Raw genomic sequence first — 26,254 nt, forward strand, 5'->3', positions numbered from 1 at the left:
TGTTACCTAAAAGAGCTTTCGGCACTATTTTATTGATACGATTTAAATGTATTTCCTAAATTAATTATTTAAAATAATGAAAAATGGATACTGAATACTGAGTGACTGAGGAGAAGCGAATGATATATTCTAGTATACTTATATGGACGTAAAAGTTTTAACATTTTCAGAACAAAAATCTCAGTAATACATGTTTACAGTAACAAATTAGTGGATATGCTATTGATACGGTGGATGTAGACAAAATGTCGTGACCGCAGAACAAATGTAATGGAATCCATTTTCACTTCACACTAAGTGGTGTGGGGTTATTTAAAAGATCATCTCGGATTGGAGCTTCATCACATATTCGCATGTTTCCGTGAAAGGCAATTATTATTTATTTCTTTATACTTTTTATGTCATCATAACAACACTTGCAAAACTTTTAAAGTAATTCTTCTCAGGAAAATTTACATTGGCGACGAAACTCTTGATTGGTAGTATGTTACAATTGTTATAAACTGAACTCACTTATGTCACTCTTAAAAAGCGGTAGCTCAAACAGGGTGCTTTTGGCGAGAAATGGCCGATAGGAGCAATAAAATAGGACAATAAAATCGCCTCATTGGTTTTTATAACCTCCTTCTACAAATGTATACACAAAATCAAAATACATTTTACGATAGCAGCAGAATAAAAGAACACAAATTGTTAACCGACAAAGTACATAAAAAAGTTGTTAGGTCTACCTTTTCTATCTGTCGAAAAAAACTGGTGATTGTACAGCTGCGGATAATAAAATCTGTCCAATCTAGTAGTACAATGTTACTATAGTTACGCTCAAGAAGAAACGAAAGTTATAGGACCCTGCCGAATATATTTTATTCAGAAATGGTCAGAGAAAATCCAAGAAGCACTTTTTTATAGAAGTCAATTGTTTAGAAAATGTTTGAGGAAAGATATTTTTCGAAGGAAATTTACTATTACTACAGGGTATTGGAAAGAAAAACTACTTGAGCGTTTATAATTGCAGTTAAAATTTTGCAAAAAGAGTAGCAAGGTCAGGGTGAGCTTAAACTATCAACAGCAAAGTCACATTCACGTTAAGCGTTGGAAACATTTTATTGTCTACAGCTGTATAAACTGGGTAACTTGATCATAATAAGTTAATTCTTTCTATCCTTCAGTAGAAAATAATTCAATATCAGTTGTTGATTTAGAACTGCTTGTGTTACTTTTTGCTTTCTAAAAGAATTTATGGATGCTGAAAAGATTATGAATACAAATTCTATCTAAATCGATATTAAGAAACTTTGGAATCTCATTACCCCTTGCATGATTCTTATAGCGCTAGAGGATATTTATTGAAAATTTGTTTTTCTTATTAATGTTGCTGATATGCCATTTACATAAAAAATTAATAAACAGTCCATGATCCACTATGTATAATTGAAGATGATCCACATGTATCTTAAAATAAATTTTTATTCCTTCACTATTCAAGTGCAGTAGTCACTGATAATTTTTCAATAAAACAGCGACTTATTTTCAATTAAATTCAGTTGATTCAGCTTTTTGGAACTGGAATCCAACATCTGTGATGTTTTAAATTAATAACCATATGTTAGAAAATATTGGTTTTTTTAAGTTTTACTCGAAAATCAATTTTTTTTTTTCGAAAAACATAAGAGAGTAGCAATTTGTAGAAAATTGAATGACGAATCCGAAAATATGATGGTTATTACCGTAAAGCAGTGGCGTACTATTTTATTTAGAAAAATATGCCAATTTCAAATTATTTCACTTACTATTATTTAAAATTTAATTAAAATAATTATTTAAAAAAAATTCAAAATATTTTTTTAAGTTTAACACCGTGTATCTTTTTAACGAAGTATCCTAGATAAAAACTTGATAGGAAAGACTGCCCTTAAAATTCACCAAAGAATACGAGTTTTCATTTTTGTCATCATTTGTGAATCAACCTGTACTTGTATGAGTCTTCTGTAAATATCTGGGCTGAAATTATCACCAACAAAATTAAATCAGTTGCACTTTTGGTAGGTGTATATGAATTGTCTCATAAATATGAAAATATGTACTCGTGATTTATTATCTAAAAACGTACGTGTAAATCACGAATGACAACTTCGTTTTCCATTAAATCTTCGTGCAGTTAATATATTTAGTTAAACACTGAAATAAAAGGCAGCTTTCGAAATTAGAACAGAAATTATGTCATTTAAAACTGGAATACAATTCACGTCATATGTACGTTATCAAATAATAATTAGTGCATGTCACAGGCAGAATGTTTGTTCTGTCCAGGCTATAGATCATCGTTATGTACAGTAAAATTGTTTGTACGGCATAATACATGACATCCCCTACAATTCATTAAATCCGTTTGTTGTGGATAGCAATTTTCGCTACAATAAAATTTTTCTATGTATTATTTATCATTACCAGTTATTTATATCGAAAGCCGGACCCCAGCGCTGTTTTATTTTCACATAATTTGCTGGGATTTCGACGGATAACAACACGTCCTCGTAATAACAGCGACAAGCATCATCATATATGGGCTGGCCCAATAGTGTGACAAAGTTCAATATCTCCCTTATTATGAAGATTTGAAAAGAAATATTTTATGGGAGTGATGTACCTAAAAAAGTTCACAGTTTAAAAATATTTTGAATTATACAGGGTGATGCATTAGGGCGGAGCATCTTTAAGGTGGGTTTTCTTAAATGGAACACTCTGTATATTTATACAAATTTTTATTCTAGAGAAAATTCTCTTTCTATCGATTTCTTTGCTTTTTGTATTCGATGCGGCGATGAAAAAGTTATTTGCAAAAATAATATAATTTTCGCTGGGACAGGGTTCTGTAAATCTACCCACTGTGCAGGTACTACCGGTAATTAAGAAAACATATTTTGTAGGCATGCGGACAAACAACAAAATAGCAAAATCTTTATAATTTTGTACAGGGTGTTCTACACATAAGGCGAATTTCGAAGGACATTTTCTTGATTTTTTTTTAAATGAAACACTCGGTATATTATTTTATTTTTAGATTAATATGTTAATTACCTACAACTTTTATTAATAATATCCTATGCCTAAAATGACTATTTTCGGAAATATTGGCACTTTTCTAGCAAAACCCTTTTAATTTTGCAAATTTTACTTTTTATTACTCCAGTAGGCCATGAGTTTGCTATCAAATAACAAAATTTATAATTTATTCTTTATCCGTCAATAGTAACAAAATTAAAATTGTAAAGCTAATTGTTTTTCTTCAGGGCTAACTTGATGGTATAACAAAGTTGTCAGGCCGGTTGGAAAATGTATTTTTTTTTCGAAATAATAAGTTAGTAAGTTACTCTAACAACAGAAAAAAGCTAAATTTAATGATTAAACGTAGATTTTAACAAAATTTAAAAAGAATAAGGAATTACTACAATGAACAGAATCGAAGAAGTGTTAGTAATAAATTAAATACCTACTACTACTACTACTACTTCTACTTCTACTTCTACTTCTACTTCTACTTCTACTTCTACTTCTACTTCTAGTGGTTGGTCCTAATAAGTCCCATAGCACTGCGGCCTGATTAGGCCTATTGTGCGTCCCACTACTAGTCCTATTCAGCAAGTAGATCTGTCCTTTTTACAAAGTCCAAAAGCTTCCTTGCTGACACTTCTCTCAGTTCCTTGGGTTCCAAGTAGGGTCTCCCAAGGAGCGCCAGGATATGCAGAGAAGTTTCATCCGCCGATTCACATCCTCGGCAGACCGGACTGTCTACAAGCTTTAGCTTATGTAGATGTTTCCTAAAGTGACAGTGTCCCGTTATGAGTCCTGTCACTCTTCTGAGCCGGATTCTATTCAAGCTCAGTAAATCATTCGCTCTCTCCTTCGAAGGATACTCCATGAGCTCCTTAGAATGTCTATTTCCTGACCTTGAAGTCCAGTATTTCCTATGTTCTGTCTCAGTCCATTTGCCCAGAGCCCGCCTGACCACACTGGGAGATGTGTCACAGAAGGGCTCCGGGCCAATGAACTCAGTTTCGCATCCCTTCCTAGCAAGTTCATCCGCTTTCTCATTTCCACAAATGCCTTTATGCCCTGGCACCCAACACAGTCTGACTGTATTGTTGGTGGCCAGTTCAGTCAGCATTTGTAAACAATCCCACACCAGTTTTGAACTTATCTTGTGTGCGCCCAAAGCTTTAATTGCAGCTTGACTAGCAGAGAATATATATATGAGTTTACGTTTATAACCTCTACGTACATTATCTGCCAAACACGCCATTATCGCGAAAATTTCTGCTTGGAATACGGTAGGAAACTCCCCCAGATTGTAGCTTGCACTCCATCTGGGTCTGAGTCCATATATTCCTGCACCCGTCCCTCTGGTCATTTTGGAGCCATCTGTAAACCAGACTAGGCTCCACCTTTCCAGGGTATTAAACTTTTCCTCCCATTTGCTTTGATCCTCTATTCGAGTCTCAAAAGGCTTGTGGAAGTGAAACCTTGGAACCATCTTGTCAGATACTACTATACTTGTATAATTCAAAATATTTTTAAGTTGTGAACTTTTTAGGTACATCACTTCCATAAAATATTTATTTTCAAATCTTCATAATAAGGGAGACATTGAACTTTGTCACACTATTGGGCCATCCTGTATAATAGTCTGCACGTAACTTGCCTGATGCCCATGAATAAATAATGCCCTATTTCTGATCTTGGCTTGGGTTAAAGTTTGGTTGCAGTGCATTTGCCAGAAAAAGCGTTATGGTTTATTTTTAGAATAATTTTGCCATATGGATATTGACTCTTTTGACCATATATTCCTTACCTCAAAAAATTCATCCATCAAGTGTTATATAAATATAAGGGTGTTCCTTAGTCATACGTACAACGTGTTTCTTGTCTGATGCCAATTTTGTCTGATCAAGAACTGAATATTGTAAAGGTTTGTAATGAACCTGTTTTAATTTTGATTTTTATTAGGTCTGAATTTAAAAGTATTTATTTTATTTCGGATTATTTTACCCCAGCGGCGAGAATTATTGATTTTTCTACATATATATCAAATATCCACTCGCGGGTCCGACCGGCCGATACCCCACCCTGACAAGCCGTTGGTCACGTGGAGGTCCCACCACGACTGGTGTCAATCCGGTGGGGATTTGGGCAACAAAAGTCCTCGACATTCCGAAACCGACAGTTCGTATCCAGAACTCAACACCGAATAGACGTCCACCGCCAGCAAGAACTCTCCACCGAAGCCAGCCCAGAATAACCAGTAAACCTAGTAAGAACTATTTTCCTTATTATTATCCGTTCCAACCGGGTACAAGTTCGAAAAGATTTGTACACTTTAAGTGTGGAATTACTGTGGGCCCGAGAAGAATATTCTTGGTAACCCACACACAAATTCCACCGTCCGTCTCAACCCACACGACAGTGCAATCGTTGGATTCGGCGTGTTAAACCCAATCCTGACGAAGCCGTCGTGTTTACTACAGCGTTGCTTGGTGTCCCGCACCTTGATGTACGCTGGGTAATAGGGGATATGTGAACCAAGACCTAGAGGTTCGGCGTGCCCAACCCAATCTCCGGGTCGTTCCATATAGTATCCGTACGCTTCTCCCTGGTCGGCGTGTATACCCATCAGACCGAGAAGCGTTGTATACAGAGAGTCCGACACCATCGGCCACCAGGACGTATACCGCTTAAAGGCTAGTACGAATTGTAAGGCGAGATACTCCGAATCCCGTTTCACCATCCTTTCTTTCCGCCTTGCACCGCTTGGGCTTTCTTCGCTGGTTATTACTATTGCTACCGCTTACCGCATTCCGTTTACTAATTTTGCATTACTTGCTAGGCCATCATACCGATATTTGACCGCCCGCCTGTTTAAAATAAGTCCGAAATAACTCCGAATAAATTTTGGTTTATTTTCAGAATCAGCGGGGACCAGTAAAAACGTCTATCAATATTTTAATCAGACCGTCCAAAATCACCTTTTCCGTTGTACATAAAAACCGTCTACGATTGTAGAGCAATAAATATTTGATTTCGATCCCGTTCGTAAATATTTATTTCTTTTCTAAGGTGATAAGCAAAATGGTAAAAAACCCGGGGTCATAACTTTTTAATTTTGTCTCTTTCAGTCCGAATTTGTATATAATTATTGTTAAGAAACTTGTAAATAATTTCAGCCGTTTAGTAGTGGGTAGGGATAAAAATTGACACTATTTGTAATTTGTATTTTGTAAATAAGTACTAATATTTTCCTTGTGTGAATAAATCTAGTAAAACTTAATAGGTTTATTTCTTTCACCGTCGAGGTAAAACGATAACATTCCGTACCAGCAAAAACGCTGATATCGTTTTGTAGAGCTCCCGTTAAATTTCATAGTTAAAATAAAACTACACTGAGAAAACTACTCTCTGCCGTACTCTCTGCCGAACTCTCTGCCGTTTTCTCCTAAAAGAAATTCATTGACCCCTGGAATTAATTTTCTTCACTGTAGCTACCTGTGCACTTTACTCTAAACCGAGGGTAAGGGATACGTGGAGTTTCCCCCACGTCATATTTTGGGAAACTGGCGCCCGAGGATAAAACCGAATATTTAAATTATTAACTAACGTCATCGTTTAGAGTCCAGTCCGAGGAATATAAAACCGTTCCGAAAAATTAAATTACAGGGAGTGTACACACAATAGTTAAAAGTAATAAAAATTTACACCGAACCATCCGGAAAGAGAGAACCGAGGAAAAGTGCGTCACAGGTTTTGAAAATCAACTGATTTCTTTTTTATGTAGAACACATACATTTTTATAGAGTTGGATAGAACTTTCGATTACAATTATGGGTCGATGTTTTATAACAAGAGAAATATAGCTGAAAAGGAACATTAGCCTGAAAGGTAAATAGAGGGTGGTCCGAATTTTATGCAGAAAACTTCGAGGACAGATAGATATCTTTAAAATAGTAGGTCTTGTAAACATAGATCTGGAACGGTTTCGTTTTATATCTCCGAAATCTGTAAACCGATCTCAATAAATTTCGGTACAGATAGTGTATGATAGTAAGCCTTGCATTCCCTAAAATATGAGCTCTAAAGGTGGTGTACAACTTGACGCCACTGCATTTTTTACAAGTTATGCAACGGATTTATATTCTAATGCACAAAATATATAAAAAAGGTGACTTGAATTTTTTTCCTAAAATTGGCCGTTCTGAAGTTATTGATACCAATACAATCCCCTTGTGACAGAAAATGCATACTAACTATAATATTACAAGAATATTTAGGTTTATTATTTTTATTATTATTATTATTATTAAAAGTCACAACATAATCCAGAATTCTTACTAGAAATACTTTGGATCGATGAGGCTACGTTCACAAGTTCGATTATTTTCTAATAAACACTGTTAAAATCTTGATCTGATACAAAATTCTGACAAGAAAATGCATAAACTTATATATTCATTATTTTTTTTGTATTTTCAAAAATAAAACCTGTAGACCTTGTACGTTCGATATTGTTCCAATTAAGAAAATGTCCGTGTATGGGATTACACTTTTCCGTTGCTCAGGAATTATGCTTGTGGCATTGTAAATGGCTTACAAGAAGTCCTTGATCATTATTAATTAGACGAGTGAATTGAATTGAACTAAAGTAACTGCAAAACAAACACGAGTGCCAATTACTCACTTGAGTGGCTCTATGATATTTCATCAGCTGACTATTATCGAGTGTTCGACAGTAGGTACTTAGTATTTGGAACTATTATTTAAAAATAGATTAACGTCCACTGATTTGAAATTTTATATGTTGTCTTTTATAAAGTAGATAAATTTGCTTTTAAAATGTTGCCGTGTTCAAATAAATCTCCCTTTGTACTTGATATGAATAAGTGACCGTTTCCAATGTAGTGCTCGATCGTCTCTAATTGGAATTTTATGTCCAACTTTAATATGACAGTAATAACATGAGGTGCTTAAAGCAAAAAACCTTGAAGAGATTATATCAGACATTTTCAAGGTAATTAAATTCCCAATTTCTTTTTATTTCCCTTCACGTAAAATGCTTAATTAAAACCAATGTAATTTGAGCGTAATTTAACTGAAGAATTTTTATAACAGGCATTGCCTGGTTGGTTCATGAATATAAAATCTTTGGGGCTTTATAAATATAAAAATTGTAAAACTTTTTCAATTACTTATTGTATTATCTTTCTTGTATTGTTACATATATAGGGTGTCTTTTAAGTACAAATCAAAACTTCAGGAGTTCGTTCAGTTTATTGCAGATATTTTTAGAGGTATTTGAATAAAAGTGCATTTTTTCCATTTCAACACACTGCGTAGCAAGGGACAAATTTCTCCTCCACCAATTTATCCACATCCTAATGATTGTACTGTATTTAAAATTGAATTTGCAACAGATAATTTTTATAGATTTTTTTTTCTGAAATAAATAGTTTTAGAAATAGTCTTAATTTTTTCATATTATGCATGGTGAGTTTATTTTAGGCTCTGAAATAGTCCAAGGAACAGCCTCATGAAATGAGTTCGGAAATTCGTTTCATTTGGATGACTTTTTGTTTCAGAAATATTATATTACTAATGAATTTTCATCTAGAATTTCGTGTCAAACAACAGTCTAATTCAAATATTTTATTTGCAGAGTTTCAGATATTTTAATATACTCTAAACAACTTAATAATATGGCCAAGTTATTCCATAAAAACAATATTATGAGAAAATGGCACTGAATATGGCTGTTCCCACAAACTAACTACTGTTTTATGGGACTTTCCAGCCCTTTTATGAAGGGAATTTGCCAAGGAAGGATCTAAACTTGGTGAAACGCACTGCTTTAAATGCTACTATTTTGCTAAGAATGCAAATAATAAAAGAGGCGTGAGAAATTCACTGTCGTCGTTAATATCCCTTAAAATAGGCCGTAACTACTCCAGGAATTGGAAATTCTGTTTTCATATAACGCATTATAAGAATAAATTACTTACAATTAGACCGTAATTTATTTATCTTTCATTTTTGTTGTAACTTTCTTACACATTGTGATTTTACAAACAAAAAAGTATACAATTTCATTCTAAAATTATTTATAATGAAATTTTGTCTTGCTATTGTAATATTACTGAGTGGTTCTAACATACAGAAATTAATTTTACATTGTAATTTTTACAATCTTGTAAAAGTGCAAAACATATTTTCTCTCTAAATATCTTCTAAGTAAACAAACATAATGAAACGAAATGTTTTGTACATAATGCATAAATAAATTAGTATTTGAAAGATGTAAAAAATGTTCGGTTGTGACCGCTGGGCGCAGGTATGGTGCGATCGGCGTGATTTTGATGTTATTTTGTAGAATTTATCATTCTGCGTCGAATAGAAGTGGTATAGGCATTCCACGATTAAGTGAGTGGTAATGGGGTGGAAAATAGTGAACTTATGTGCTATTTTTATGACTTGACAAGACTTGATGTTTGAGTGGACTATAAGAGAAAAGCGTAAGAATTTAGTTTTCCAATATACATAGGTATGTATCGGCAGCAAATCATTATGTGGCTTTGAAAGTCAAAATAGGGGAAATTTGTAATAACAGTTTAAGATTTCATCGATTACGAGGTATAAGGCGATTCTTAATTTTGGGCAAAACTCATTTAGCTTTTACTATTTTTATATCAATCAGCAACATCTAGAAATATGTACATTGTAGCGTTACACAGTTCAAAAATAACAATTCTGTACGATGAAACAAACGAATTTGTGTTTTTAGCCATTTAAAGATAGTAATAATTTAAATTTGCCGCTACGGAAACAATATCTCGAAAAATTCTGCGTGAAAAATGGAACATTTTTTTTACTCTCCTCGAGAACACCTTTTGTCACGTATCGCGAATACGCAGAAATAACGCCACTGTCACGAAGGGATGTAATAGCTGTCTCCGGACCCTCCAGTGGCTGAGTTTGCGGAAAACACGGAAATATACCGTTGAATTTCCGCGAATTTCTGGTAGGCGAACAGGAATATTGTAAATTGCTCGAGGATTCTTATCTTGACAAAGCGAACTTAAGAACACAAAACAACGCAAGAAAACTTTGTACCCACCGGATAGAACAAACAAGACAAACGTCTTAGTTGGCGTCGCCTGACTGCTCTGTTTATGTGAAATGAGATTTCCTTTGGACGCAATAGGGCACGCGAAATATATTTCGTGGTGGTTTGTATTTCGCGAGCAAGCGTATATTAGGGACAGATAATTCATGTCTTCCTAGTGGAATAAGGAACTCAGTCCTGTATCGTACACCTTTTTTAAAACTGGTTCAAAATCGTTATCGAATAGTTTTAAAATAAAAGTTATTTGTAGTTATGACAATTTTGAATAGGTACAAAATTGTTACAATGTTTGTTATTTTGGAGACCTTAGTTTAATTAGAATTTTTTGACCACATTACAAGTTATAGTTCTGTTTTAAACTGAAGCTAGTTTATAAGTCAGAAGCATGAGCGAAATGTAACCTAAAAAGTATGTACATCGTCAGTGCTACTGTCTCACCCACACTCAAAATATGTGAAATAGCTGAATCGTTTGTAAAGTTAGTCTCATTTATGGAATACTGATGATAACTTATAAGATCCAAATCGTAATTACATTAAACACATAATCATTCGTCAGAAGAGTCACCACCTACAGACTTGTTAGAAATGTTCGTCAATATGAGACGACAGGGGAATGACTTGGTTATTTGGATGTCTACCCAAAGACATGTTTTAAATGTGGGTAACATACAACCATACAAATCATGTCATAATATGTCACATCTTAAATGTCACTACTATTCAATGGGAATCCCACTACTTGTGGGAATTACAATTTAAATTTATCTTTGAAGAGAAGAAGAGATTTGTTTAGATTGTTGGTGTAGTGGACAGTGAGACGTGTTTAAATTTATCTCCTTTTGGTCTAGACGAGGAACATTGCTGTTACGATTGGAAGGTTGGAATAGCAGTGGGGATAGATAGTTGACATTCAAAGGATCAGCTGTTCGATCTAAGGTCATCTAATTGCAGTTCTTTAATTTTTTATGGAGGGGCAATGTTGGGGAAGAATTGGAGTTAATTTCTGGTATGTGACATAGTTGGCAAATGAATGAATTCTTTCTGAGTAGTTGACACCCATTGGTAATTGTTACTTGATTCAAATAAAGTTATTCAGGGATAAGGTTAAGATTGTAAATAGTGAGCGGATGAATATGGTGTAGGAATATCTAGGCATAGATACTCCTCTAAAATTGATACCATTATAGTTATATAGTTGACAAAATTCAGATTTAATCTTATAGTAGGAGGAATAAGCTTATCCAGAACTAGGTAAACTTGCTTGAAGGTTAATTTCTTTAAACTTTCTAATTATCACATAATTTTTATTGGACTTGGAAGGAGTGTCAATTATCTACTTTTAACTTATGTAACAGTTGGAAACCAATTACAGCTCGGAAGCACTTTAGGTACTAAGTTTGTTGCTTATTTATCTATCATGTACAGTGGAAGTATAACAAGTTTCACAATAAAGCTTAGCCTGATTCAACAATATGCTGTTATGCGCGTTTTGTCCTACATGAATGAATGATACGTAAAGAGTTATTATAATATAACTAGCTTTAAGTGCTCGTTTAGGAAAAATTGAGTTCTTTGTATATTTACGATGAAGCAGATCCCTCAAATTGCTTTAGATGTCTCAAAGCAATCCACAAGGTTCACAAACATCTTTAAGAAAAATAAAGGAGAGAGTAGAGTAGATTGCAAATCTAGAAGAAGACTTTGATGTACAAAGCAGCAACACAAGTCTCTTAAATTTTAACTACGATAGATCTTCCGATAATTAGTTGTCTTCAACCATATTAATTATTTCTTTCCTGAAAGATATTTAGCAAATTGCACAGGAAAACAAATATTTTTTAATGCACCTTTTGTTGAAATGCTAATATAATAATAAATGTATCGTTGTAATAGAATTTGATTAATAATTTTCTACATATCTAAAAGAATGAGAATAAAGACTTACTATCAGAAGGGCAAGTGAACTTTCCTGCAGGGCGCTGATACACCCTACGAAGGAAACGACCATGATGACGATGGAAGCAAGAATAAGAATGTACACCCCAATGTAGAATTGCGTTGCTTCCAACTTAATTAGCCATTCTTCTATTCCGGGTTCGAACTTCAGCCAAAGGCAAAGACCGAATACACTGGCACCAATCATCTGGAAAATAAATGAGTTAGTTTTGAGATATTTATCAAGTATAGTTATTGTTATCTTTTACATTAAATATTCTTATAAAGCAATCCACAATGATATACAGGGTGTGGCGTGTATAATCTATAAAAATTAAACTACAGCTTCCTGATGATTTTTGTAATAGAAAACTCATATACGAAAAAGTTCTATCTACGCGTTTTTTTTTGTAAATTAAAGTTCATTTATTCAATGAAAATGAAGACCGACCCTTTATTATTTATTAAAAACTTTGAAAATGTTTCATGCGACCTGAGATGCAACCTTATAATTTAAGTCGGTATAATCTAATACTAGTAATACTAAAAGAAGGTAAGGTTACATTGTCAAAAAATTTGTGCAGTCAACTGATTTTATTCATTATTAAATATTAAGCATCGTCCATCGACCCGTCAGTGTTAAAAAGCGAAATATTCCAGACGAAGTTTTTATTTTGTAATTCCACGATAGTGGCAGTGTAATTTTTATAAAGAAGTAAAAAATAAGAAAATTATGCCGATTATATTAAAAACGAGATTCTTATTTCTTACTTTGCTTAATTTTTTAGTTTGTGATCAAACTAGTTTTACAATGAACCGAAGAAAACAATGCATTTACAATTTCCGAGCGTGTCGATATGTTGTTAGTGTATGGTGCAGCCGGAGAAAAGGCGCTCGCGGCGACTACGTTGTACCGGGAACGATGGCCACAACGTCACCCTGCCATGTGCAAATACAATCTTACAGTGCATTCAGCAGCTGCAAGATACGGAAAGTGTTATTCCTTGAGGAGAAGGACGTGGTCAGCAAGTGAACCTTAATGTTGGAGATGCAGTATTGGAAAATCTTGACGAAGACCCCATAATTAGTACTAGACGACTCGCACAGCAAGTAGGTACCTCATCTCGTACCGTACATCGCTTCTTAAGGCGCCAGCTGTTGCACCCCTATCATCTGCAATAGATTTTACCCCCGGATTGTGATCAACGAATGCGTTTTTGCAGATGGTTTTTACGGCAATTGCCAATTAAGTAGACTTTCTGCTTATGTTTGTGTAAGAGATGAGACGATATTTACCAATGATGAAGTGAATTAATATGCACATATGGGCCAACCCTCAAGCGATTAGGGAAAATCATTTTCAAAATCTGTTCTGGGTAAATGCTTGGACTGGCATAATAGGCAATGTACCTGTGGGTCTCTATTTCTTTGAAGGACGACTAAATGGACCAAAATGATATGCTGACTTTTTGGAGAACCGGTTGCCTGGACGATGTGGCATTACAAGTTCGGGGCCGCATGTTTTATCTTCAAGATGGAGCTCCTCCAAACAGTACTTGAAAAGTAACGACACTTTTGATTGAAATGTTTCCTCAGGGATGGATTGGACGCTTTGGTCCTGTGCCGTAGCCACCACGGTCACCCGATCTAAATCCAATAGACTTTTATGTTAGGAGTCACTTGAAGTCGTTGGTTTACAATACTCCAATTGCTACGGTGGAATAATTGCGAAACCGTATACTTGAAGCTGCTGACACAATTAGGGGATACCTGGAATTTGGGAAAATATTCGCCAAAATTGGGTGCCATGCCTGTATCCGCGCTAATGGGGATCAATTTCAACATTTTCTTTAGAAATGGTAAGTTTTATTTCATTTTGTTCCATATTTTAATGGAGATTGTTTAGTGCATACAGTTGGCAACTATACAGATGCTTACGTGGTTATGTGGTTTTGTTTGCGAACTCTTGCAGTAACAACAATGCATTTAAGATAGTAATTACAATTAATTATTACAATAAGAAAATATCAGTTTTCTTAGTTTGTACTTTTGCACTGAAAAAATCTCCAAAACTTGAGAAGTATCCTTCTATATTTCGACGATTTTTTTACGCAGCACGTAACTCATCGTACAGCACACGGACAGGACCGTTCCGGAGAAAATATTTTGATCCATAATTGAACTTTAATTTACGAAAAAAAAACGCAAAAAATAGAACAGAATAGAACAACGCAGTTGGCAACTACAAATGCTAACGGATGTGGTTTTGTTTGCGAACTCCTGCAGTAACAAAATGCATTTAAGATAGTAATTATTACTATTAATTAATTATTATAATAAGAAAATATTAGTTTTCTTTAAATATCTATTTTTCTTAGTTTGTACTTTTGCATTGAAAAATTCCCCAAAAATTGCTTTCTATCTTTCAACGACGATTTGTTTACACGGCTGGTCTACAGGACGTAACTCATCGTACAGCACACGGACAGGATCGTTCCAGAGAAAATAGTTTGATCCATAATTGAACTTCAATTTACGAAAAAAAAAAAAACGCAAAAATAGAACATTTTCTTATAAGACTTTTCTATTACAAATATCGTTAGGAAGCTGTAGTTTAATTTTTATAGATTATACACGCCACACCATGTATAGACGAACAATTTCAAGTTGTTTGTGAACAAAAAGAAAGTATTCCAAAAGAAATTGGTAATTTCCCTAAATCTTTTACTGCACAAAAAACTGTTACTGATATCGAACTTACGTATAACTGAATTGATGCGAAAGGTTGTAGAGTTAGGAATATAGAAGAGAAGTTCTAAAAAAGTTTTGTAGTCGGTGCGGTGGCTGAAATTGGTTCATATTATCCACGTTTTCTACACACGCTCCCTTCCAATATGCATAAAAAATAATATCGCTCTATTTCTGTCTTTCTAACAAAAAACAGATTCAAGAAGTATCTACTTCGGGTGTAAAGAACATTTAACTTCACGCCAAGAACTTGCAATAATTGTTTTAAATGAAAGATAGTATCTTAAATGTTTGCTAGATTCTTCTATGCTTCCAAATATAGTGTAATATATATAATGAAAAGCCTAAGTAATCATTTAACAGAGATACTGAAAACAATTCAAGGAATCCCAATTGAGCAAAACTTTGCCTTTCCTATTAGGAATCAATATTATACACATTGCCCTTTTAAATAATGGATTTTCAAATATCTATTGGTAATTTTGTTAGTTCTCAATACAGAGCCATATAAGAGAAAGAAGTTAAAACAACCTTTCTTTCTCTATTGCGAAAAGGCCGTATTTTTTATATACCAGGTGTCCCAGACCACTCGTCCATCCCTTCTAAAATTCAAAGTACTTACATGGTTATGTGAAAAGTGGCTCAGATGAAAGTCACTGGTCTCCAAGGGGCACATATTGTCGTGACCTTATCTGTGACCTTGAAGGTAATTTTTAAAGTAATTTCAATGTCAGCTTAGTTTTTTTTTATGGAAACCCTTATTTTCAACCCTGGATTCGGAAACATCGGAACATTCTACGTTCAGCTGATGTGAAGGGTCACGTGAAGGTCAATTTTTTTACTGAATCTTTCCACCCGCAAAATTAAGGTTTAACGAAATATGTGTCAGATAAATGTCGCAAATTTTTGAAGTGACATGTTTCGATAACCATGACTTTGGCGTGGAAACAAGTTTCAAGGTTATTTTAAGGTCAATTTCGATTTTTTACGTAGAAACCCTTATTCTCAATTTTGGATTCAGAAAAAGCGAAAAATTGTAGGTATGTGACCTACAAATAAATAGGGGAAAATATCTTGGTACCTAGGTAGATACATGATACGCGACCTTGGGTGGTCAAATGGACCCCACACATCACCTGAATGTAGAATTTTTCGCTCTTTCCGAATCCGCGGTTGAAAATAAGGGTTTCCATGAAAAAAAACTAAGTTGACATTGAAATGAACTTGAAAATGACCTTCAAGGACACAGACAAGGTCACGACAATATGTGCCTCTTAGAGACCAGTAACTTTCATCTGAACCATTTTTCACATAACCATATTATTATTTACTTTGAATTTTAGAAAGGGTGGACGGGTAGTCTGGGACACCCCGTATATTGTTTAGATAATAATTTAACATTACATAATTCATATTCTGTGAAACTCTGTCTAATCTATTGACATCTGATCTGCGCATATTTAATACCATCCTAATCTTTTAAATATTCTCCAGTATAAGAGATGGATGCTTTGTATTTCTTTTGTGTTTTGTGTTCATTTTGGTACTGTAGAAGTTTACAAACAGAAACTTTAGGAATATTAATACAAATGAAAATTACAATTAAAAATAGGTTATATACAAATAAATATTACAAAAGAAATAAAGTAATTTATGAATATTATTACTTTACCTTTCCCTGCGATAAATTGCCACCATTTATTTATTATTTACTATATAAAAATGTAGTTTACAATTAATACAAAAAACGATATTATTCTCATATTTATTAACTTTTGAATAATTATCCGACACCATCTATAAATTCCTCTCAGTGTTAACTCCCACAAAATAATGAACTTCCTGTTTGTTGACAAATTTCCATCAATCATCATTGTGGGATATTGCACGTGAAACATATGCCGTTGTCTTTCGAAAGTTGTTTGCTGACCCACAAAATTTACCTATGAATTATCCGGCACTATCCGTACTCATAAACTCATGGTCCGTATAAATCGCAAACCGCATTGTACTCAACTTAGGTAAAATAATTTATATGCAAACATCGGCTTTTGATTCCATAGGCTATCTACGCTGCCAAATACAATATTAGTACCATTATTATCAGGAGCTTGGACGACAGATAAACAGTGGTGCAGCCTGATAGTTTGTAATGATATTGTTTGATGTCATTTAGGCCCCATTCAGGTAGATATCGTTTCGAACAATATTGGAAACATGAGTGATTTTTTTATTGAAGTATAATCAACAAGGTGATTTATAAGAGAATTGTTTTGAGCCTAGATATTTTTTGCATAGCTATAGTTCTGGTATAAAAGATCATTGTTTGACTTCATTTGATAAGTTTTTTTTAGAAAAATATTTTTGAACTCGCTTGAAGCTTAATAAGTTTAAAATGTAGTAAAAAGGTGTGAGAGTTCATAATATAATAATGAAAATAGATTTTATATACTAAAGGGTAACCCAAAAGAACCGCAATATGTGTGTCGACCGTTCAGTATTCAGCATACGATAGTACAAAATATTAGTTCTTTTACCGACTTTTATATGCAATGAAAATAGTAATTAAAATTCATTATTATCAATGTGTTCGCATTTATGTCTAAACTGAAGACCTACGTTTAATATTGGAAGTTAAAACATAAATCGACAGGAAAAACGAAAGATAGTTTCTGCGAGGCTTAACATTATTTTCTCTGTTTCTTTTATTTCTTAAAATTCACTGCCAAATTGTTGTATAAATAGATGGTATTATACAGTACCTATTCCTCGAAAGTAACTCATAAATTCTATAGAGTCTTTGATAAAATTATTTAAAAAATGCGATTAAAAATGCGATACACGTCGATTTTGATTTTTAAATTATCATTTAGATATGTATGTACATTCCAACACTTCACCCCTCAATCACCATCCGCTAACAATCCTAGCTTTGAAAACTCAAATAGCAAAATACCACCTGTGATACATTGCCTGATAATTTTTTAATACTGAATTAGTCTAGGAGCCTGATAGGGTTCCGTGTCCAAACAGAGTGCCACGGCTGCAAACAACTTATTCTTAATTATTTTGACCTCCTGAAGTGATTAGTGGAGATATCTAGCAAAACGTATTCAATTAAGAGTGACGATATTCGAGCAGGCGTGGGTACAGTCATAGCAATGAGTGGCTGAAACAATTACAGTTTGTTTTTCTCAGTACGACCTGTAAAAGTTGCGATGTGTTTTGAGAACTTGAGAGAAAAATATATCAAAATAATAAAAAAATATAAAAACCTGACAATGGAAAATTATAAGTTAAATTAAATTGCTGTCCATTAACGACGATACCCTTATCTAGAGAAACCCTTGTTAAACATTGTCCAGTATTTGTCAAATAAGGCAAATATATCGGAGTGAGGTTTGATGAGTTTTAATATTCACAAGTTTCTTTTACGTTGAAGTTATTATATTAATGATTTCGTAAACAATTTTTTTCTGTCTATGCTTAATGTTAGTGTATCCACCCCTTCCTATATCTGTAAAACTCGCAAATTAGAGTGGTTTTATAAATTACAGGCAGTTAAGCAGCAACGCCCTATTTAATTACAGGTTTTCATTATGATCTCACACACTATTCGCGTGATATATCTACTGTTGGTAGAAAAACATATTAATTATATCGAGTGTAAAATTTCTCGTTCCTATTTTTCAGACACGAATGCTCCCCAATTCTAGACATTAATTAATTAAGAATATAATAAGATAATTTTCCCATTCAAACATGTCTCATTATCAAATGAATCTGCCTGTATGTCACCGGAATATAATTCTTTAACATTCTTCATATATGTAACAATATGCTGCTACTTTCATACACAGTTTTAGTTCTCAATATAGTAGTGCCAATAAACATTCCTGTGGATGTATTGTGTACCACAGGAAAATGTATGTAGGCCAGTATATATATAATGTATATCATGATTGGATTACGAATTTTTCTCGATTTGATTTTGTAATACTGTATCCTTCATTTTACGGTTTAACTTCACATTCAGTGAAATAAATTAATTTAAAGATGTTTTATTATACTTCAGACTATCGTGGCTGATGTACAAATTTTTATTGCAACATTGCAATTGCAATATGAATTTAATCGTAACAGTTAAACACGAAATGAGCTACTAATAGTTAAAATGCTCATAAACCTAAAATTTATGATAGTGTTAAGTCTCGTAATTAATTAAAGCTTCCATTACCCCGTTACATTTCCAGTATTATTACTTTATTCGGCAGATGAAGAAATTTTCCGACAGAACAGTAATAAAAACTACAAGGAACCTAGTGGTAGTAATACATAAAAGGTTTTCTACAAGCACTATAACAAACTTTGACAGATGGTAGCTGCATTAAAACATATGATTTCACATTTTAATCAAAGTAACCTGATAAATAAAAATGATGGTTGCTATAACAATAATAACAGAGCGCCACAAAAAAAGTGGCTGGTCCGAAACACCATATGGTTTTGGGGTCGCTGAATTCGAATCCGGTGTCCGTTTGACACGATTAGCTCTGGTATAAGGTCAGTTCAAGGTCAAATATAGAAAATCAATTGTCAACAAACTAAACCTATGACGTTTTTGGGGTCGCTGAATCCGAATCCGGTGTCCATTTGACGCGATTACCTCTGGTTTAAAATCAGTTCAAGGTCAAATGTAGACAATCAAATGTCAACAAACTAAACCTACGTATCTATACGTTTTTGGAGTCGCCGAATCCGAATCCGGTGTTCGTTTGACTTGATCAGGTCTGGTAAGTTCAGTTCAAGGTCAAATGTAAAGCCATTTATGTTGTACGTATTTGATCCTATGTAAGACTATCCTCAAAATATGGTACTCTTGTTTCAATGTGCGTTAGGTTTATAACATCCATGTTTGAAGTGATTTATCCAACAATATCATTGTAGTAACCTAAGGAAAATTCTTCATCGTTAGAAAAATATTCCTTATTTCTGTACTGATAGTAAAAAGCTTTCACTTTTCCGGCTTGCTTAGTATTTTTTTAGCCATGATATTAGGAACTCTGCTCCATTCTCTGCCAGGCCCAAATCTCGAACATCATTTACTTTTTTTTGTGATATTGTTCCTGTCTTTTTCACAACGTGATATGGAATATATTCGTCATCACTAGTATCACTAGCAATATCAGTGATAGTTTCATTGCCACCCAAATTTCTCCCTTCTTTAATATCTTGGTGAAACCTTTCTCTCTGCTCAAACCCAATCAAATTTTTCACTTAGGTTTAAAACCAAAATATTTGTATAAGTATCTTTCGTATGTTGATTGATCTATTTCTATTAGAAAGTATTTAATAGACCTGATCGCTTCAAACGGACATCAGATTCGGATTCAACGACCCCCAAAACGTATAGATATGTAAGTTTACTTTGTTTTCAATTGATTCTCCACATTTGACCTTGAACTGACCTCAACCCAGATCTGATTGAGTCAAACGGACATCAGATTCGGATTCGGCGACCCCAAAAACTTATATATATGTAGATTTACTTTGTTGGCAATTGATTCTCTAAATTTGACCTTGAACTGAACTTAAACCAGATCTGATCGAGTCAAACGGACATCGGATTCGGATTCAGCGACTCCAAAAACGTGTAGATACGTAGGTTTAGTTTGTTGACAATTGATTTTCTACATTTGACCTTGAACTGACCTTAAACCAGAGCTAATCGCGTCAAACGGACACCGGATTCGGATTCGACGACCCCAAAAATGATACATGGGTTGAAAAATAGATACATGGATTTAGGTTGTTGACAATTGATTTTCTACATTTGACCTTGAACTGACCTTAAACCAGAGCTAATCGTGTCAAAAGGATACCGGATTCGGATTCAGCGACCCCAAAACCATATGGATACCATGGTCTTGTCTTTCGGACCTGCCCCTTTTTTTTTTGTGGGGCTGTGTAATTATTTGTGTTTAAAGTTAAAAATCGCTGAAGATCTTAAAAAAAAGGCAAATTTTGAGAAGTGACGAAATCTTGACATGCGGCATATGGTTTCCCGTGTATTTTTGTCTCTTGAACACGAATTCATAGTCTGTTTTACTCCATAACCTTTCAGTTTTCCGTAAATCGTTTAATACCTTCAGAAAATCGATAAAAATCTTCAGTAAAATGGAGAAATTTAGCAAGTGACGAGATCTTAACACGTGACACATGTTTTTCGACGTAATTTTACCTCCTGGATCCAAATCCGTTGTCAAAATTACTCCATAACACTATAGTCTTCAAAAAATCGCTGAAGATCTTCAGAGAAAGGGCGAAATTTGAGTGACGAGATCTTGACATGCGGCATATGTTTTCGGACGTATTGTTACCCTCTGAATCCGAATCCAATGTCAGTCCCATCACCGTCTAGTCTTCAAAAAATCGACGAAGATCTAAAAAATGGCAAATTTGTAGAAGTAACGAGATCTTCATATAAGACTCATGGTCTTCGATGTATTTTCGGCTTCTGTTAATTAAATCCTTGCTCTCCAATCTTCAGCAAAGTATGAAAGTGAATAAGGATAAGACTAAGAATAAGAAGTAGCACACAATTATGTCATTCGTATCTTCTTTCGGATGGCCGTTGATTTTTCCAATACCCCATCAAACCCTGAATATATGGGTTGTATGCACTATCCGGGAACGAGTCTGCTTTGAGGGTGTGCTCAACAGCGTTTCATGCGTATTCTATTCGGCATCCTCTTGTTGCCCAGCAAGCCGTCACTTCTCAATTTTTGCCCTTTTTCTAAAGATCTTCAGTGATTTTTTGAAGACTAGAGGGTTTTGGAGTAATTCTGACAACGGATTCAGATCCAGGAAGTAAAATTTTGTCGAAAAACATGTGTCACATGTTAAGATCGCGTCATTTCCTAAACTCCATTTTATTGAAGATTTTTAGCGATTTTATTAAGGTATTCAGCGATTTACGGAAAACTGAAGGGCGATGGAGCAAAACAGATGGATTTATTATGCTCAGGAGACAAAAATACATAGGAAATCATATGCCGCAAATTTCACATAACTTATATTATTTTTTTGGACGGTGATAATTATTGTTATATAGCAACCATGTTTATTTATCAGGCTACTTTGACTGAAATATGAAATTATATATTTTAAAATGCTTGTAACTTCTAGACAAAAACAAATCGGACCTATGTTCATATAAAAAATAATAAATTAACCCAGCTATCATCTGTCAAAGTTTGTCATGTAGCTTGCACAACACCCTGTATTTTAGGTTTTATATGCAGTTACTTTTTTTAGTTATTGTTGGACTACGAATAATAAATAACAAATATGATAACAATTTAACAATTAATTTGTCACCTTCTCGTTCTCAAAAGGTAGCCATTAGTGAATGTATGAAAGAAAATGTACGTTAACATGTAGCGCAAAAAATAAAGCTTACCTCGTTATAGTAATTGGTTTGACAATAACTTGATAAAAAATAATTGGGCTTTGAACATAAATTTAATATAATTTTGAAAGTAATTATTTGAAAATTCAGTGTTAATGATGTTGGATACATATTAAACCTTTGTTTGCTGACAGCTTGCTAATGATGTGTAAACATAGTTTTTAATTTAGCTTATGTTATGCTTTAGACAAAAGTAATACATCATTAAAGAAACGACTTGTTTACACACTATGTCGATATTGAAAGTTGTTTCCAAATCAATGTTAAAAAGAAAATATAGGTAATATTGTAAAGAAAAACAAATACACAGTCACAATAAACTATTAATTCTTGATGACAAAGGAGTACACATATAATAAGTCGTTTCCATTAGAAATGGCTGAAATATTGTATAGACTTTTGAGAGTAAAAACGTTAATGCTTTCACTTAACAAGTTATTATTATAGAGTAAGATACATTTATTTAAATAAATCTTTCGTTCTTTGTACAGGGTAGGAAAGTACCGATGGTCTATCTGAAGTTACGTGAGAGCGATAAAGTAAGCCATAGAAATCGCCCATTTCGCCCTTCCACAAATAAGAAGTGGATCTTATTTGTGGAAGGGTGAAACGGGCGGTGACTATGAGAGGCCTTCATTATAGCCATCTTTCTCTATCGCATGGATTTCTATGGCTTACTTTATCGCTCTCACGTAACTTCTGATAGACCATCGGTACTTTCCTACACTGTAGAGTATGTATATTATTTTAGCAGTTTTCAAGTAATTTATCTTATTTGTAACAAGCAATATTTTGTTTAGTATACTATTCAGATCAGTGAGGCAAAATACGTTGTATACTGTATTAAATATTTATTTACTGTTAACAATAAATCATTAGTACAGAAAATGTATAGCAAAGGCTCTAATATCGATCCTTCTGGTACACCTTTTCGTACTGGTAAGTTTTCTGACTTTGTCAACCCTCCTGACTCATTTATTTCTGTAACATATTGTATAAGACTATTTTAATGATGATGTAGGATCAATAACGCAACCAACAACGTCCTTTACATATTATCTAAAATAAGATCTAGTTATTGTCTTTCTGACAACACCACTAAACAGCGCCCTGCTGCAGAGTTAGTTATTACATAAAGTACCTACACAAACGACCAAGGAGACGGTAACTGTTCCCTATATAAAATATATTTACGGTAGTCAAGACATTATTGCAAAGTAACATGCAGACGTTGCATTTCAACAATTTCCTTTTCCTGCAGCTACGTGTAAACATTTCTCGTCGTCGTGACACATTTATTGCTTCAATTCAAGAACTCTTCACTTAGTAAGAAATATCGGCGTATATTTCACTTTAATTGTTAAGGAGTCGCATTTCTAAGTTTCATTTAAGCAGAATATTGAAACCTCTTCTCATAAGGTGCATTTTATACTCGCATAATTTCACACTCCTGCTGCAGCGGGAGATTATGGAATGAATTTATACATCGAGGAACTGCGCACGTATGCTACATTTTTCATGATTTCATGTAATATTCAATTTTTATTAAAAGGCGCCTTTTGAGGCTGACAAAGCAGTAACACGAATCATAAACTGATAAAACTGCATCTTTCATATAGTGAAAAGTTTTAGATATTGAAATTAAAGTGGGGTCATGCAAAATATTTCTATAAGAAATATGACCGGTACAGATAAAATCTAATTTGTATAATTTATATAATAAATAATAATACAAGGTGCGTTTCAAGCAGCGTTGCCAGATTTTTTTTGGGCAAAGCGGGATTTTTGAAATCTTTTTAGTAAAAAAGCGAGATTCTTCCGTCGAAAGTTAGACATACTAAAAAACGTATATATTCAATAGTTTTTAACTACTTAGTCTTTTTTTGAGTTTCAAATTAAGTTTACATGACGATAGATACCCAAATTGCCATAGAAAATGTATTTTAATAAAAATACGTTACTTTACTATACTACTCGTCGCGCCATCGAGTAATAACCGAAAAGCGCGACTGATCCTGTCCCGGGCGGGACATTTCATTTTGGGCTAAAAATCGAGACGCTGGTTTCAAAGTACTTTTTAAGGACTTTTTAAGTACAACATATCAAATTTCACAAGAAAAATTATAAGCATAAAAGTGAGAATAGACGTTTTCAAATAAAGAATTTCAGCGTAAACTATAAGATCTTGGTAAATAATTTTGAAATTTAGCACATCGTTAGGTTAATAATTAAAATTTGATGATAGGAACATTCTGGAAATTAATATCTGATCATCGTTAGATCAAATCCAAGGTCACCATATAATTTGTCAATCAAAATCCTATAAATTTTGTGAGTAACATTTTATCAAGTTATTTAGAGAAAATTTAACACTGCAAGGACATACAGGAAACATTTTCTAACCTCATACTGGAATATAGTAATTTGACCTTCAAACCAATGCCCAAGGTCAAATACCAGGTTGTCGCACATTGGCTTCCTGATATCTTACAACCTATATCTTAAACTTTTTTTCATATAATTCAATCCTTAAAGAGTAGTTTGAAGAACAATAATAAGCATTTGGTTTTATTCATTTTGATTTGTTTGTTATCAAATCAAGTTTTGCCTCTTGCCTCTTTTGTTATATTTTATAAATCAAGGCTGAAAATATATGAAGTAGAATTTTAATGATTGTTAGATGTTAAATGAAAAATCAAACTACAATTAATTGTTTTTGTATTTAAATAAACATCTTGATGGATATCTTATATAATAGTTATTACCAGAACACACATGGAGGTAAAGCAGGATCTTTGAAAATATTTTTTTCTTGAACGATCGCTTTGTCGTAGCATAAAATAATGTTTTTTAACTGAATATTGACTGTCAATCATCGTGCCATCGTGAAGTAATGTAGGATTGCATCGCGTTGGTATTCCTAATACGTGGCAAAATAATGCCTGTAAAAAATTATGTGTAACCATCAAAGTAACATTTTACACTTCACCCCATCTATTTGTGCGATTATTCCTCCTTTTCCCGGTTATCTCATGAATAAATAAACCGTTACATAAAACAGGACGGCCAATTTTATATTTCTAACAGTATGGTGTAAAACAATTTCAACATGGAATTTATTTTGTTTACAGTGGAACCGAGCCTCCGAGATATTGATCTGTAGGAAATAATGTAGATAGTGAGGTCTAAGTGCCGTAAAAAGGCACAATATTATATGTAAATGGTGAATCTGCTACTCTTATAAAAGCTGTAAAACACAGCCCGGCTCAAATTTTTTGCCAAGTGGCAGTTACACACATTTTTTGCTTTATTGCAAATATTCAATATTCCCGGGATCTCGGAGATATAAAATAAATTGCAGGCAATCTACTCAGAATATCTGGACCGTATATACATGATGTTTTGTAAGGAGATATGATGAGTTTATATTTCGATCGTTTTATGCTTTAGAGGGAAAATACTCTTGTTTTCTAAACGTGTTTGTCCATAAACAAACATAACTCAACAAGTAGAGTACTTAAAGAATAAATCTCATACTGTAAAAAAAAACTATGGGAATATAAAATAAAACTGTATGTATAAGTTATTTATATATACACTTTCTGTCTCAATATTTTCTAGAGATCATTTCAATAAAATATGTTTAAATAGAGATTAACGTGTCTGGTTGGGAATAATAATAGCAATAAATAACAAGATAAATTAACATTAAAACAATATCTTTCATGGGATCTAATGGTGTTGTGGTTTGTGTAAGTGCTATAACATGATTCGAATGTCGGTTGAATGAAGAAATATGTATAAGGCAAGACCAGAAAATGCATTTTAAAAAAATTGTTGACAGTCTCATTCTTGTCGTAAATTTCTGTCAAACACCAAAAGTACTAAAAGCTATCTTCGAACAAGATATTAAGATTTTAATTACTTTTGGTA

General features: G+C 33.6%; 1 protein-coding gene across 1 annotated transcript in view; it reads right to left on the bottom strand.

The window, feature by feature from the left end:
* LOC108909278 (tetraspanin-2A) overlaps positions 1–26,254 on the bottom strand; it is a 247,945-nt gene that overhangs the window by 115,508 nt on the left and 106,183 nt on the right. The window contains exon 2 of the mRNA XM_018713584.2: positions 12,113–12,310. Coding sequence (XP_018569100.1) covers positions 12,113–12,310 — 198 coding nt within the window. The remainder of the gene's footprint in view (positions 1–12,112; positions 12,311–26,254) is intronic.

This window comes from Anoplophora glabripennis, unplaced genomic scaffold (genome assembly GCF_000390285.2).
Source record: "Anoplophora glabripennis isolate ALB-LARVAE unplaced genomic scaffold, Agla_2.0 scaffold342, whole genome shotgun sequence".
NCBI lineage: Eukaryota > Metazoa > Arthropoda > Insecta > Coleoptera > Cerambycidae > Anoplophora > Anoplophora glabripennis.